Below are 16,151 nucleotides of genomic sequence, written 5' to 3' on the forward strand. Positions count from 1 at the left end.
TCTTGAGAAACAATTCCGCTAAAAGATGTAAGATGTAACTTCAGTGAATTGGGAACGTATCGAACATGAATTAAATATGCCTATTCAGAACTAATCCTTATTGTCATCTTACTCGTTTTTGTGTAAAAGTATGCATGTATAGTGTAGTTTTCTCTCAAACAATTGACTATTAAAAATGAAAAATAAAAAAATGTAACATTTTATTGAAAAGAAATGGAGTCAGTTGTGAAAAAACTACAATTCTCCATTTTCGTTTTATTATAAATGTCGGAACTACAAAGTTCTAGAAATATAGATAATATTTTTGAATTATGTAATTATAGATTCATTAAAATAAATGAGAACATTCAGAAATATATTCGTAATTGTAATAAGGTTTGGGATTTTATTAATAATTATCAAACAAGGTTGGTTTCAAGATGCCTATTTTAACAACTATATTAAAATATAGGATTTGTTTGGCAAATATAAAAACTGAAATGCAACTGGCAAGTGTTTAAGAGACTTATCTGATGGGCGGAGAATAGAAGTTGTTTCAGAAATATTGAAGTCGATCGTTGATGAGAAAATTGTTTTACTATCATGCTATATGAAAAAGGGTCTTCGTATTCCGTCAATGGATGAATGAATAAAAATAATATGCTTAAAATAATTGCATAACGTCTGGAAGCAGCCTAACCTAAAAAAGGATGGGAAATGATTGAATAATCCTTTGTTTCTGGCCACTTCACTGGCTCTATCGTCCCACGTGTATAAGTTGTAGTTGCGTAGGTTCAAGTAAAAGACTAAAAATAAACTGTATGTTGCATCTAAAATATAAGTCACCGTTAGGATAACGAAAACATGTCTAAAGATTTCTTTTAGACAAATATCCTTTTTTATTGTTTTAAAACAAACTACATTTCTCATCTTGTATTCAGAGAAACCTCTTAAAACAATAAATATGATAAACTATTACAAACTTGCAGTTTGTAAAAGAAGCTTAACGTCCGTGTTTAGATTTTTCTAAACACATTTTATATTAAAATAATGCTTAAAAACATTCATAGTTTTACAACAAAGTCCATAGAGCTATTACAGAACTAAGTGTTTTGGTGGCGCGCTCTGCTCTGACAAGAATAAACATTTACTAAGTTAAGGCATCCAGTCATATTTGTGGGTTGTACAAATTATGTTCTACAGCATTCGCTCAATCTACAGAAACTGCTGTAAGACTCTTCCGATCCAGAACTGTAGGATTTATGTCTATTACGTTTCTAACAAAAAGTAAAAAAAAAGTGATACTGCCTTCGCATTGAACACAAAGAAAAAGAAAGGAAGAAAAGAAGTCATATTGTACAAAGTTTTATACAATTTTACAAAATATCCTAAGTAAATGTTATCAGACTTGTCAGTTTTGTTAATATAGAATATACACGTAAAACAATAAAGTGAATCATCCATACGTCAGTCATGACTTATTTCATAAAATCCAATGAGCGTATTTTGTCTTGTGAACAATAAGCTAAACATAAGCTACCCAAGCAATGTTTTTAAAAAATAGAAGTATATAGCAACCAAAGATAGCGTCTACTTATACAGAAAACAACACATGTTTGATGCTACCATTAACTTGATGTGTCTTTCGAACATGAGGCAGTTTGTAGTATTCACGTGATCATGATGATCAAAAGGGTACATGAGTTTAAAACGGATTAGAACTCATTACAACACGTCGCTTTTATGTTATTGTCTCACGAGAACTCAAAAATAAAATAATCGCATTTAACCCTCAATTTGTAGAAACTTTAAGTAGTTTTTATTTGATTAAATCTTCTTCTCCAGCGTGTCATTTTTGTAGTATTAAACTGTACTATATATATATTTTCCACTCCTTATAGTTCACTTATTATTTTCTTATTCACTATAATTCCTAAAATTGCAACATTGCGTTACCCAAGAGTTTTTATAACTTTAACATTCCCCCAAGGGCTAACTGGGTCAAATGGGGATTAGGCACCCTCTTTTCTAGTTTTCTTACAAGAATAACAATGTATTATTTTAATTACCAAACCGGTCTATTCTTGATGGTGAATCAATCAGTAGTTGTGGGTGGACTCACCCGTTATCTTCTCAGCCAATTGGCCAACTCATCTATCAGACACCAATCATTGTTATATTCTGTCAGAAACTCGAGGGTTTGTTGTCATATTTTAAACAGTGTTGGGGCTCGACAGAGAAGACTTTTCTTAGATTTTACGCAGATTTTCAGCATATTCACATAGATGTTTCTTGGATTGTACAATAGTTCACCTAGAATATGTTTTGCACCAGATTTACCTAGAATTTTCAGATATCTTACAATGATTTTAGCAGACTTTCACCAGGTTTTCATGCAGTATTTTTGTATCTTTCACATCTATATGAGAATTCTTAAAATTCTTTCTTTCGATTGCTGGTAACAGTTTGTAGATTTTTATGCAATTTTACTTTCCACTTCTCTTCAAGTTGACTTTCAATTTCGTTTGTGCTGGCTGCTTATTGGTTTTTCCTTTTAATTAATTAAGTATTTAATTATTTTTTTAACTTTGCCAGTCAGCAAGTTGTTTATAATTTTCCGTTCGGGATAATGGAGCACAAATATTTATTTATAGTGCATTTATTATTATTATTTAGTAAGGTTGAGTTGAGAGTTTACTTCACGTGTTACATATTTACTTGTGGACACTCTATTAGTATTTTTTTTATAGGCTAGCATAAATTACAAGGGAGCACTAGCAATAGCCTATTATTCAATAAAGTTTTCCTCACTCTCGGTAGTCACACAACGTTTTGTTTTAATACACATATGAACACACGATTACTTAACCTCCGTTGTGTAATAGAACTTTGTTTGTTTTCTGTAAACTGTCGAGATGTAAATTAAAGATTAATACCTTGTGTAAATCTGTGTGTCCTGTTTCATTATTTAGGAAACACAACCACATACGAGACATTTCTGCTTTGCCAGAAGTCATCGAGATACTACACATTTCACAACCGTTCTCTTTTCCGTTTTTAGGGTTTTTAAAAACTGTTAATTACTATTCAAGTAAATTTACCATAATACAAAAGTTTTAAGAAACAACACAATGTACATTCATAGAATTACCTTTCACCCTCATAAAGTTGTTTCATTGATGTTTTCGAAATCCTCAAAATTCCACAGAGTAGAGGAGGAACGCAAACCATTTTGGTGCTGTGATCAGGATTCAAACTTGGGTTATTGTGGGTATGAAATACTAATGAGAGGGCTAGAGAAAAAAACATACTGGCCTATTAAGAAGATGGTAAGTGCATCCAAGAGCATGAGTTATGTAAAATGGTCAGATTATGGGAAAGTCTTTGCCTGGACGTAATATTTTTGTTATTGCTGCAAAGATCCATACGGGCCATCTTTCTGCTGCTATTGATTCAGAAAACAAAGGAATGAGGGTCATCTGGAACACCCAGAAGTTCTTCACCTGTAGCTAAACCTCGGTAGCAGAGCCAGTGTGATGGAGTGTCACACAAGAGGAACGGGAGGAGTGGATGCGCTCCATCACTGTGAGCTGGCTCGCTGTCAGGCAAGATGGCAAGTGTTTGCTAACGTTAAGATTGGTACCTTGTGGGCTAGGAACACCTCTTAGAGGAGAGGTACCTAGCTAGCCACAGGTGGATGAAATCCACCTCAACAATAGGTACTGCAGTCAGGTGACATAGCATGTGATCCCTCCTTCCTGCAAATGGGAGACAAGAAATATAGCTAATGAAACACAAACCCCCTCCGAGGTGATGATTGATTTGTTTAAAAAACTCCCGGTATCATGGAGCTCAAGATCTCAGTGATTTCCCCATCGAGTTAGGCTGTCCAGTCTGAGGTGGACTTATAGACTGCTAAGAGAAAAAACATCGAACCACTTGAGCTCTTGGGGCAGGCAAGACTGATCTCACTACTGGTGGTTGAAAGAAAAGCTATTGAAAACCTTGGTCAGGACCTGTATGTTTTTAGACAGGAGATCGTGGTAAAAGTGAGGCCAAATTCTCTGTCAGTGGTTGAAAGAAGAGCCATTGAAGATGTAGGCCATGTCCTGTTTGGTTCTAGACAGAAAAACTGTCTTAAGTAAGCAGATCTGTGGACAGGTAATAAAATTTCTGAAAATGTAGTTGCAGGCCTGTGGACTTATTCTGATTGAGAGTTCAAAGGAAAGGTGCGGCTTCATGGCTGGAGTTGTCAGCTGAGATGCCAGTGAAAACCTCATGAACATTGGGTTGAGGTAATATTAAAGCTGTTTCAGTTGAAAAAGCCAATTACAGAAAGGGAAATTGCACTCCACTTGCTTTCCAAGCACCAATGTGATCTACTGAGTAGATCATCTAATATAGAACCATAATGTAGAGTAGAACCATCTAATGGAGTAGCAGTGGTTTCTTCACAACCAATGCAGGGTTTCTCCTGTACAGGCTAGGATGGTCAATGATCATACAACCAATGGTTGAAAGGGCTTAGCGACCTTTACCTTCTGAGTGCAACACAGTGTATGACATTACACTGTATACTTGCCATATGTGTGATATTTAGGACATTTGATTAGTATGGATGCCGACAACTAAAATAGATGTTGCACGTACTTTTTATTCCAACATCTCAGTGATTTTCTGCGCAAAGATATCCAACCTTATTTGTAGCAGCGGTTTCCTCAAAAATCCTGCAGGATCCTCCACAGAGCAAAGACTCTGATGTAGTTTTGTTCTCTAGTGTTATGCCTGTGTTCATTCCTCACAAGCATGTTGATGTGCAAGGTTGTGGCTGGATTAACACTTTTAGTACTGGTGCGTGAATGTCAGTTGAATAGTGTTTTTGCAAGCTGGAAAAATATGTTGGGACTCACCACTAACAGATGGCAGCACATTACTGGACTTTAACTGTCAGAAGAAAATTTTAGGAAGTGGCCTGCGTCATTGCTATGGTAATGCCAAAATAACCTGAGGTGATCTGACAGAGTTTACTAGTGCATGGTTATATGTTAATTTGGATGCTTATGTATATGAAAATATGTGTTTATGACTTTGTGTGTGCAAGGCGTGACACACATCTATGAACTTTACACAAAGCCATTGTATATTTTAACCAACACAAAGTATATCAAACACAGAGAAAATAACTAGAAGGCAAGAAGAGTACAAGAGTTTGAGACAGCGTATGAAGTTAACTGGGAATACTGGCCTGACAGACACTACTTGAAGAAGCAGTGAGTCTGTTGGTTTCGTTAGTGTAAGGAAGGAACAATTAAATTTTGACACGAAATTTTCTGTGGGTATGTGGTCTAGTTTGGATACTTTCACTCCCCATTTCTTTCTTACCAGATCCAGATTGCTAACTTGCTACCAAAAGACAGTGGAAGAAACGTGGTTGGGTGCCCAAGGGTTGCAGACCATCAGCGAGGCCATACCAACCTCAGAGACAGCAGAGGTTATGGTAAAGATTGTGACTAAAAGATGCTTGAGTCAGCAGATTATGGGGATCATGTTATGGGCTGGATACAAGTGAGCACACTTTGTCCTTATGGAACTTTCAGGATTAACCTTTTTTGTATTGGGAACATTATTGCTTGAACCCATTCTCTGACCGAGTTCTTCTGAACAATTGGTGTTGGTTTAACTCTGCATTTTCATTCCCAACGTTGGTCCTTTAAGGTTAAGTTCTTAACCCTATTGGTTATATTCATTCTTTGAAACAGCCAGTGTTATTTTAGTATTCTGTGATACAGATACCTTCCCAGAATTACCGACATGGAAGGAACTACTGGCAAATATTTTCTCTTTGATGTTAGTGATACTTGGATTTTTCCAAGCCCGTTCCCTTTCACGTCCTCAAAGTCAATGGATGAAGATGCAGTGCTGGACAATGCATCAGGCATGTGGACTCTAGAGGTAACAACTATTGGTCTGACCTTTCGGACTCCAAAGTATTTTAGTTCACTACCAGCAGCTTCATCATTGGTTGTCCCACCAATATCAAATGTTAAGGAGCCAGAGAGAGTGAGTTTGGATGAGCTTACGATGTCTAGTGTGCAAGGCACTCAGCTGTCTACCACTACAGTGCCACACACTGAAGTGAAGGAGGTCCCACAAAAACATAGAAAAATAAGAAATGACACAAGTCAGTGCATTGCAGGAAGCAATTAAGGTGTCTTATCAAGGGATCTTTCATTAAAAGGAACATTATACATGGTGTGTATGCAAACCTTAGATGAGAACATAACATCCAGCATCCCAGTAATAACTCCATACAACTCAAACCTGTAAACAAAGAACTTAACTCCAACATGACCACTTCGTCCGCCACCTCCACTACTTCAATAATCACTACACCATTGGAGCCTATGTCCAAAGTGCCAGCAATCACTTTGGCTAAAGCAACGTTGAACACCAGGGCCAGCACCAAGGCATCTGCATCAACTACGTCACTAGTCTTGGTTTCTAAAGAGACAACAGAAGGGGTAGAGCTTCTGATAAAGTCCCCAACTGAGATATGCCAGCAACTGACGCTACAACAGGTCACGATTTTACAGTGCCACTGCCAGGATCAGGCAGCCAGGTGGATGGAGGTCTGTGCACTTTATAATTGTGAAGAAGACCAACTGATAAAGCGACACAATCAGACACAATCATTGTTTTATTATGTTAGAAATTCATGGCTTATTTAAAACAATGGTGAAGTCTGAGAGAGCAGAATTCACATATAATTTATGAAATTTTGTATCAGATATATTATATATATTTTACAAGGAATTTAACAGACTTTCACTAGGTTTTCACACGGTGTTTTGTAATTTTCTTTTTTATGTGAGAAACCTTAAAGTATTTACTTTCAGTTCACATTAACAAGTTTGTGCACTTTTGTGTAGTTATAGTTTCTGTTTGTGCAGGCGCCGATTGGCTTTCGCCCATAATTTAATTTAGTATTTAAGCATTTGTTTAAGCTTGCCAGTGAATGAATAGTATATAACTTGCCAACATGATAATGCGGTTTATTATTATTACTCAGAAAGGTTGAGCTGAGAGTTAACATACTGTGTTACATTTAAACTTGAGGACACACTCGACTTGTAATTATATATATATATATATATATATCAGTCTAGGGAGGGGGAGCACATGAAATAGAAAGAGCCTGTTATTTAATTGTCTTCATTGCTTTTGCTAGTCACAGAAATGTTTGTTTTTATTATAAACACAGAATCACTTGCGCTCCATTTGTAGTACTATGTAGTGGCTTTTTTTTCTTTTTCTCTAACCTATCAAACTTTAAATCGAAAGTTGGTTCATAGCGTAAATCTTGTGTCCTGTCTTATTATTTGTGGTCCAATCATCACACCCGTTGGGAAATACACCCGCATACACAGGAACGTCGAGAGCCAGCACAGGCCCCCTTTCTTTCTTTCTCTCTTTTTTTAACATTTTCAAGAATTAATTTAAAAAAAGATCTTTAATTAGGACGTCAACGAGCTCATAAACCAGACAGAATCATAGCAGCAGCCGTTTTTACCTCACGGTATAAGCGTAAAAACGTTAATAAAGTAACAACAAATATCTATTAAATCTATAAAGCAACAAATACATATTAATTATTACTCAAATTATTATTTCAGTCGTTCTTAATGTATCAAGCGTTTATATGCAAAGAAAAGCAAAAAACTACGGTTTTTATCATTAAATGAAGATATAGTCTAAAGATGCTTTGTGGGCTTTACGACATAACCAGATTTCATTCGCCCGGGCCCCTGGATAGTTACCCCATTTGCCCCCGTCGGCGGGCCTGCGCATACGAAATCAACGGACCTCATGTTTTTGTGGGCCCTGACTTTTCTGTTTTGCCAGAAAACCTTGAAATACTAAAACCTTTCTCTTTTCTATTATTAAGTTTTTTAAAAACTGCTAATTAATATTCAAGTAAATTTACCACAATACAAGAGTTTTAAGAAATAACACAAAGTATATTATTAGAATTACTTCCCACCATCATAAAGTTTTCATTAGCGTGCATTTTCAAAAAGTAGGTTATTATAAATACTTTGGTGCGAATACTTTTGTTAGTGAAGATGAATTGCTTGATTTATCTGAAGTTATCGTAGTACAGATCTAAGGTATTAAAGAGGAAGTGAAAAGTTACCCAACTCGCTTGTGTTCGTAAAAAATATCGTTTCTTAAAATATATGGTATTTTTTGTTTCTTTTCGTATGAATAGGTTAAATCATTTTATCATGATTAGGGAAATCTTGCTGATACTTCTGATAACCTGAAAAACAAAACAATTAAAATCCAATGCTCTGCTTTATTCCCAGGGGGAGCTCGTGAATTTGATGTGTGGCTATGACATAACAAATACTTCATCAAAGGCCGTAAGTATGATTTAAAACAATAAGTTTTACTTCTTATAATTCTGGAAAGTATCGGAATACTAAATAACAGTTATAATTTGAAAAAGGTGAAAGCAGCTCTAAATTAATTGAATTTTTTTAAACTCCTAGAAACTACATTTTTCTCTTTTCTTTAGTTTTGCTGTTCCACTTAGTATGACCATGTCAAGTGTACAGATTATTTATTATATTACTTTATAATATAGTTACAATTTTACAGCTTGTGTAATTTGTCTTTTATTATAATTTTGTGCTTCTTCAAAACCAACATATATGAAAAAAGTCATCAAGCATTTTTATTGATGATAAGTTTAACTAATTAGTATATTTTATCTAATAAAATTAATAAATTTTAGCTGCTAAGAACAGAAAGTTAGAGATTGAAGAAAAGTACTTGGTTTTAGTTATAAAGTGGAAATATGATTGTAGATAGTGCAACACGTTAAGAATTTTGTTACTTCGAATATTTCATATGTCTTTAGAGCTCAACGATCCAAGGGATTACTTGACCTAATTAATTCACATCTTTTACGTGTTGCTTAATGTCATTCTAGCAAGAGGATGTGGAAGAGAAAATATATACTGAAGGATGTTTTTTGAAGATTGAAGAACTCTTGAAAAACAATGCCATCCTTCTTGGTATACCAGCCTTTACTATAGTTGTTCCATTGGTAAGTCTGAAATCACATACCTCTTTTACATCAACATGAAATCTCCAAACTGGAAATCATCAGCCCTTAGTATATAATAAGCCTCTCTTACATCAACCTCAAATATCCAAAGTACAAATCAGCAGCCTTTACAATATTTGTTCCTCTGGTAAGTCTGAAATCATAGGCTTTTGTAACATCAATAACAAATCTCCAAATTGGAAATCAGAAGCCCTTAGTGTAATTGTTTCGTTGATATACCTGAAATCATAGGCCTTTCTTGCAAGAACATCAAATTTCTAAACTGAAAATCGCCATCCTGTAAGTGTGAAATAATAGACCTTTCTTATATCAACATTAAATCTCCAAAATGGGAATCGGCACCCTTTACTACGTTTGTTCTTTGGTATGTCTGAAGTTGTAGGCCTGTCTTGCACCACTACCAAATCTACAAACTAGAAATCAGCAGCCTTTACGATAAATGTTCCTTTTGTAAATCTGAAATAAAAGATCTTTACTGCGTAAACAACAAATTTCCAAACTGGAAAGCAGTCAGTCTTTACTATATTTGTTACTTTGGTAAATCTAAAGCATAGGCCTTTCTTACATAAATCTCAAATCTCCAAACTGGAAATCAGCAGACATTATTATAGTGCCACAGGTCAAGTCTGAAATAATAGGCCTTATGTACATCAACATCAAATCTTCAAACAGGAAATCAAAAGCATTTAATATAGTTGTTACTTTTATTAAATCTGAACTCATCGACCTATACTGCACCAACAACAAATATCAAAACTGAAAATCAATATCCTTCACTTTAGTTTATCTTTTCGTAAGTCTGAAAACATAGGTCCCTACTGAATCAGCAAAAAATCTTTAAACTGGAAATAAGAAGGCTTTACTATAATCATTTCCCCTGTGAGTCCCAAAATCATAGGCCTTTTAATGTATCAACATTAAATCTCCAATCTGGAAATACCAAGCATTTATTATAGTTGTTCCTTTTGTAAGTAGGAAATAATAGGCGTTCATTGGATCTATAACAAATCTCTAATCTGGTAATCATCTTTCATTACTGCAGCTGTTCCTTTAGTAAGTCAGATATCACAGACCTTTCTCGCATTAATATCAAATTTCAAAACTAATCAACAACAAATCTTCAAATGGAAATCGCCATCTCTTACTATAGTTGTTCCTTTGGTATGTCTGAAGTCGTAGGTCTTTTTTGCAACTGTATCAAATTTACAAAATTGAAATCACTAGCCCTTACTATAAATGTGTCTATGACATGTATGAAATTCTTTAACGAACATCTAGTCTACAAACTGGAAATCAGCAGACTTTACTATTTGTTCCTTTGGTATGTCTGAAATTGTAAGCCTTTCTTGCATTGGCATCAAATATGCAAGCTGGAAATGATTAGTCGTTACTATAATCATGCTTCTGGTAAGTGTGAATTAAGAGTAATTTATTGCATCAACATCAAATTACCTAATTGGAAATCACCAGCAACTTACCATAGTTGGTCTTTTGGTACATTTGAAATCTTAGGTCATTATATCATAAACAACAAGTCTCCCAAATGAAAATCAGAAGCCTTTACTTTAGTTGTTCCTCTGGTAAGTTTGAAGTCATATGCTCTTTTTTGGATCAACATCAAATCTCTGAACTGGAAATCACCAGCTCTTACTTTCGTTGTTCCTCTGGTAGATCTAAAATTACAGGCCCATATTGCATGAAAAACAAATCTACAAACTGGAATTAAGCAGCCTTTAGTATATTTGTACATATACGAATTAGATTATCGGCCTTCACTGTATCAACAACAAATCTCCATACTGGAAATCTGAAGCCTTTACTATAATTGTTCCTTTGATAAATCTGAAACCATATCAGAAGACTTTGGTAGAGTCATTCTTTTTGTAAGTCTTGAATTATGGACCTTTATTGCATCAAAATTAAACATCCAAACTGGAAATCACCAGCTTTTACTATAGTTGTTCCATTGTTATGTCTGAAATCATAGACCTTGATCGTATCAACATGAAAACACCAAACAGGAAATCACAAGGCCTACTATAGTTGTGTTTCTGCTTTTTATATCATAAGCCTGTCATATATCATCTTTAAATGTCCAAACTAGAAATAAGTAGCCTTTACTATACTTGTTCCTTTGGTGTGTTTGAAATCGTATGCCTTTCTTGCATCAATCTGAAATCTCCAAATTGGAAATCACCATCCCATATTATTGTGGTGCCTCTGGTAAATAAGAAGTCGTAGGCATTTTATACATTAACATTAAACCCTGAACTCTGAATCACGAGCCTTTAGTATGTTTGTTATTTTATTGTGCCTGAATTCGTGGGCCTTTATAATAACATTAAATTTTCAAACTGGAAATCAAAAGCTCTTACTATAGTTGTTATTTTGGTAAGTCGGAAATTATAGGCCTTTATTACATCAAAGTGAAATCTCCAAATTGAAAAGGAGCAATTTCTACGAAATTTATTCCTTTGGTAAGACTGAAATCATAAATTTCTTGCATCAACATCAAATCTATAAATAGAAAATTAGCAGACTAAAATATTTGTTCCTTTGGTATGTCTAAAATCATATGCTTTTTTGCATAAGTACCAAATTTTCAAACTGAAAATCATCAGCTCGTTTTATAGTTATTCCTTCGGCAAGTCTGTAGTCATATTGTTTTCATACATAAATATCAAACCTCTAAATTCCAACTCACTAGCCTTTAGTATGGTTGCTCACTTTGTGTGTATGAAACCGTAACCCTTTATAGCATACTCAAATCCCCAAACTGGAAATCACCAGCCCTTACCATAGTTGTGCCTTTGGTAAGATTGAAATCGTAGATTTTTCATACATTTACATCTTATCTCCAAATCCTAAATCTGCAGCCTTTAGTATAGTTGTTACTTTGATAAATCTTAAGTCATAAAAGGTTATAATGATGACCACCAAATCCTAGCATTTGGTATTTCATGGCCTGGCTTACTGCAAGATAACTCACTAATGTACTATTGAAGCTGTACTTTAATGTTTGAGGGTGGTTAGCCTGGAAAAACAGGAAAAGCTATATATGTACGTATGCTACTCCAAAAGCTTTCTTATCAATAATCAAAAATTAATAGGCATGATAATCTGTCTTGTTTTGGTGCCATCACAAAGTTAAATGTTTGTTAAGCATCAGAAGTATTAAGCTGTGTAGACAAATAATGTGCAGGCCACAATCTTATCTTTTGTTTAGACTTTTCTTGTAAAATTATAAAATATTACTATGTAGTTGTCATCGAGATACCCTTGTACCCAAAGGATGCTGCTTGGGGTTACATAATCATTATGTAATATGCAAGTTATGACGACATCTGGGGGTTTCATAACATACAAAGGATGCCACCACAGGGCGATGACATCCGAAACAGCCGCATCAGAACGACGACGTCAGAGTTCGATACCAGAGAACTGTTACTAAGGTTATATGGACGGTGTTACTAAGGTACTGAAGGTGGGTTGTGCTATTAAAGATAGTGTTTTTATGTGCAGATGGTCTTAGTAGGCGTATTGTGTGTCTTACAAAAGCAGACAGTGTTACTATACTTCCGTAGGATTGCATACAGAGTTCAACTTGTCTCAAATTAAGTTTATAGTTTTCATTTACAAAGGCGGATGCTACTAAGGTTCTATAGGAAGATGGTATTACTTGGCAAATTGTGTTACTGAGGTTAGTGCTGCTAGGGCGGATGGTGTTTTTATAAATGAATAATTCAATACGATGATGAGCTCATCAGAGGGTGATTACGTCATAAACATTGTAGTTTTCACTTCTAAATTTGATATGTCCTGAAAAGTTACAAGTAAAACCATTATTTTAACGAGACAACTATTATAGCATAGTGAATTATGTACAAGTATAATAAATAGATTAATTTTATAATACCAAGCGTGAGGCGGCGGGTACACCCAATTCGATTTTATTATTCATTCGGAGCTCTTCCTAGCTACCTTCAAATCTAATTATATGCCAAAAGTAGCAGGACAAGAAAGGAATCACTGGGACCCCAGACGGAAGAGTTCGTGAAAGAATTAGAGTGATAAGGTTCGTCATATTTTCTGTACGCTTGTCAATAGCTTACTTAGATGAAAATTCGATGAAATAGTGAAATTTTGATTCACTCCATGAGCAAATATATAGCAACTTAGGCAGCTTTATAAGTACAATAAGCTTTAGTTTTGCTCGGCCAATACTGTGACATAATCATTGTTAATATTCAGATATTTTAAAAGTGGTTTTAAACGGGCGATTTTTATAGCTGCCATGTTGTTTCATCCCGATTCCTACTATTAAGTACTACTGTAATAAATAATTTCAGTTTTTATCACACATACTCTTTTAATTTACCCAATACTTGAACAAGGTAAATATTATATCATAGTTTACTTTACATACTTTTACAATTATCTCTCCTGAAACGATTTTATCATACTTAATGTTTCGTTTTTATTTATATTGAACCAGACAGTTACATTATTATTCTACAACCGATTGTATTTTTCATGAGTTAGTACATGTTTAATGTACTGTAGTATAGTTTTCACTTCTATATTTAATTTGCATAAAATACTTTTTACAATTATCATCCTGAGAATAATGGGTTTTTCATGATAACAATTATTTAAATTTCTAAATAATATATAATAATTTGACATACAAGCTTAATGTTTCACTTCATAAGTATATATATATATATAATGTATGTTTCATTAGTTATAATGTTTGGCGTAAAACATATTCTTAGGATAATCCTCTATGTATGTAGCTATGTTTTCATTCGTAACTCTAATTTTAACAAATGGTTAATAAACTTAGTAGTAAATCATTTTGCTACAGTTAAATATGATAACTGAATGACTTACTGTTTAACCAACCCCTTTACTATTATGGAAACTATTTAAAATAGCAACACTTACCATTTTGTGATTTTCTATAGAACATTCAATTGAAGTACAACACATACTATACAATTAAAACTTTGCGGGTTTAGAGTACAGCTTATAAACGAACTCTCTTTATGAGTAAATAAAAACATCTGTAATGATTATTTTGTAGATATTTCTAACTCACACTGATATTGTCTAAGAGATCCAGCACAAGTGACTTTGATTTTAGGAAACACAAAGTGTCAATAAAAGGAGAAGTCGTCACGTGGCGAAACAACTAGTTCCCTCTTAAACTGACAGAATGAAAGGTTAATAGCACTGAAAGGTGTAGAATTAGAAAAATTTGTAACGTACACATCTTTTTGGTAAAATATGTTATTTCTAGCCTGTAATGAAATGTACAAGACTAAAATCATATCACTTTATAATGATTCAAACGTATATATTAAATATTTCGTTACAAGTCAGTAATTCTATTATGCTATAACATTTAATCTTATTAGTTCACCAAAGCATTAAATACATTTTTCACAAATGAACATAGTCTATAACTGAAAAAAAAAAACGAGTTGACAATCATAATCTTAAAAGAACCCTTAATTATAAATCAAGTGATTATTTTTTGAATTTTATAAAAGTTATACACATTTACTGGTTATCATTACAACAATGATTTAAAATCACAGACTTGACAAGCATACTGAAACATATATTAACAACACTTCAAACTACACTAATATACTATAAAATACAGGATTAGCTTTCATACAACTTTTGTACATTATGTTTGTATTACTATTTCAATTAGGGTCCACATTTTTCATTTGTATAACAATATGTGAATACAATCACTGAATTTATCATTTGGATATATTGTATTAAAGACATGTAACTACATATATAAACGAATAAATGATTCAATGCAAACTAAACATTTTTTTTCGACCATTCCAAAACAGATACTTCCTCATATAGATTATAAAACAATGTTACGGTAACAGGTGATGCATTATCTTTCACTTATACTTTATAGAAAGAGCATCAAATATATTAATCGTCAGTTACAAGTCTGTTTTCTGTGAATTTCTTATATAAAACTCACGTTTCATCATAGCCCAATATTTTTTATGCAGATATTAATATATGTAAGTAAAATCTCAGACTCAACAAGTATCGCAGATACTGCAACATTTGTCAACAAAACTACAAAAATTAGTTGTACTAATATACTATTTACGAAAACATCTTAGCTTATAAAATGCCGACCTACAACCCAATGTAATAATATCTGGGGGAAATTCTTGTTCTATCAGGTTATTAGTCGAATAGAATAAATCACCTTAAATAAAGGAAATTCCTCAAAGTGATTCCAGCTAATATGATCATATAAAGTTTCTTCCTTTAGAAATTCTACAAAACATACCATGCACTTGAAATCCATAACTAATTTTACTGTCCCCCCGTCGTGCTGAACATTTTGCCCCTCACTTTACCTCTCCCTATCTCTTAAAACTGACGCATTTCATCATATTCTAATATGCTTTCATCAATATATGTAGGTAAAATCACAGACTCGTCAAGTATCACACATACTAATTTTACTGTCCCCCCCGTCGTGCTGAACATTGGATCTTTACCTCTCCCCTATCTCTTAAAACTGACGCATTTCATCATATTCTAATATGCTGTCATCAATATATGTAGGTAAAATCACAGACTCGTCAAGTATCACACATACTGAAACATTTATATGTAGGTAAAATCACAGACTCGTCAAGTATCAAACATACTGAAACATTTATATGTAGGTAAAATCACAGACTCGTCAAGTATCACACATACTGAAACATTTATATGTAGGTAAAATCACAGACTCGTCAAGTATCACACATACTGAAACATTTATTAACAAAACTTTAAGTTTGGGATTTAACATTGTTGATAAACAGTAAACGTGTTGGATTTATAAAGTGTGAAAGAATAATCACTTGATTTATAATTAAAATATTTTTAAGATGACCTGGCGAGGCCAGGTAGTTAGGGCGCTCGACTCGCAATCTGACGGTAGCGGGTTCGAATCCCCGTGACGGTCAATCTCACTATTCGTTGGTAAAAGAGTAGC

General features: G+C 33.9%; 1 protein-coding gene across 5 annotated transcripts in view; it reads left to right on the plus strand.

Moving 5' to 3' along the window:
• Nucleotides 1-16,151, plus strand: part of LOC106469525 (tetraspanin-33-like) — a 57,782-nt gene that overhangs the window by 36,461 nt on the left and 5,170 nt on the right. For all 5 annotated transcript variants that reach the window (XM_022398062.1, XM_022398064.1, XM_022398066.1 and 2 more), the window contains exons 6-7: nt 8,346-8,402; nt 8,975-9,091. In XM_022398062.1, the coding sequence (XP_022253770.1) occupies nt 8,346-8,402; nt 8,975-9,091 (174 nt within the window). The remainder of the gene's footprint in view (nt 1-8,345; nt 8,403-8,974; nt 9,092-16,151) is intronic.

This window comes from Limulus polyphemus, unplaced genomic scaffold, assembly GCF_000517525.1.
Source record: "Limulus polyphemus unplaced genomic scaffold, Limulus_polyphemus-2.1.2 Scaffold3528, whole genome shotgun sequence".
Taxonomy (NCBI): domain Eukaryota; kingdom Metazoa; phylum Arthropoda; class Merostomata; order Xiphosura; family Limulidae; genus Limulus; species Limulus polyphemus.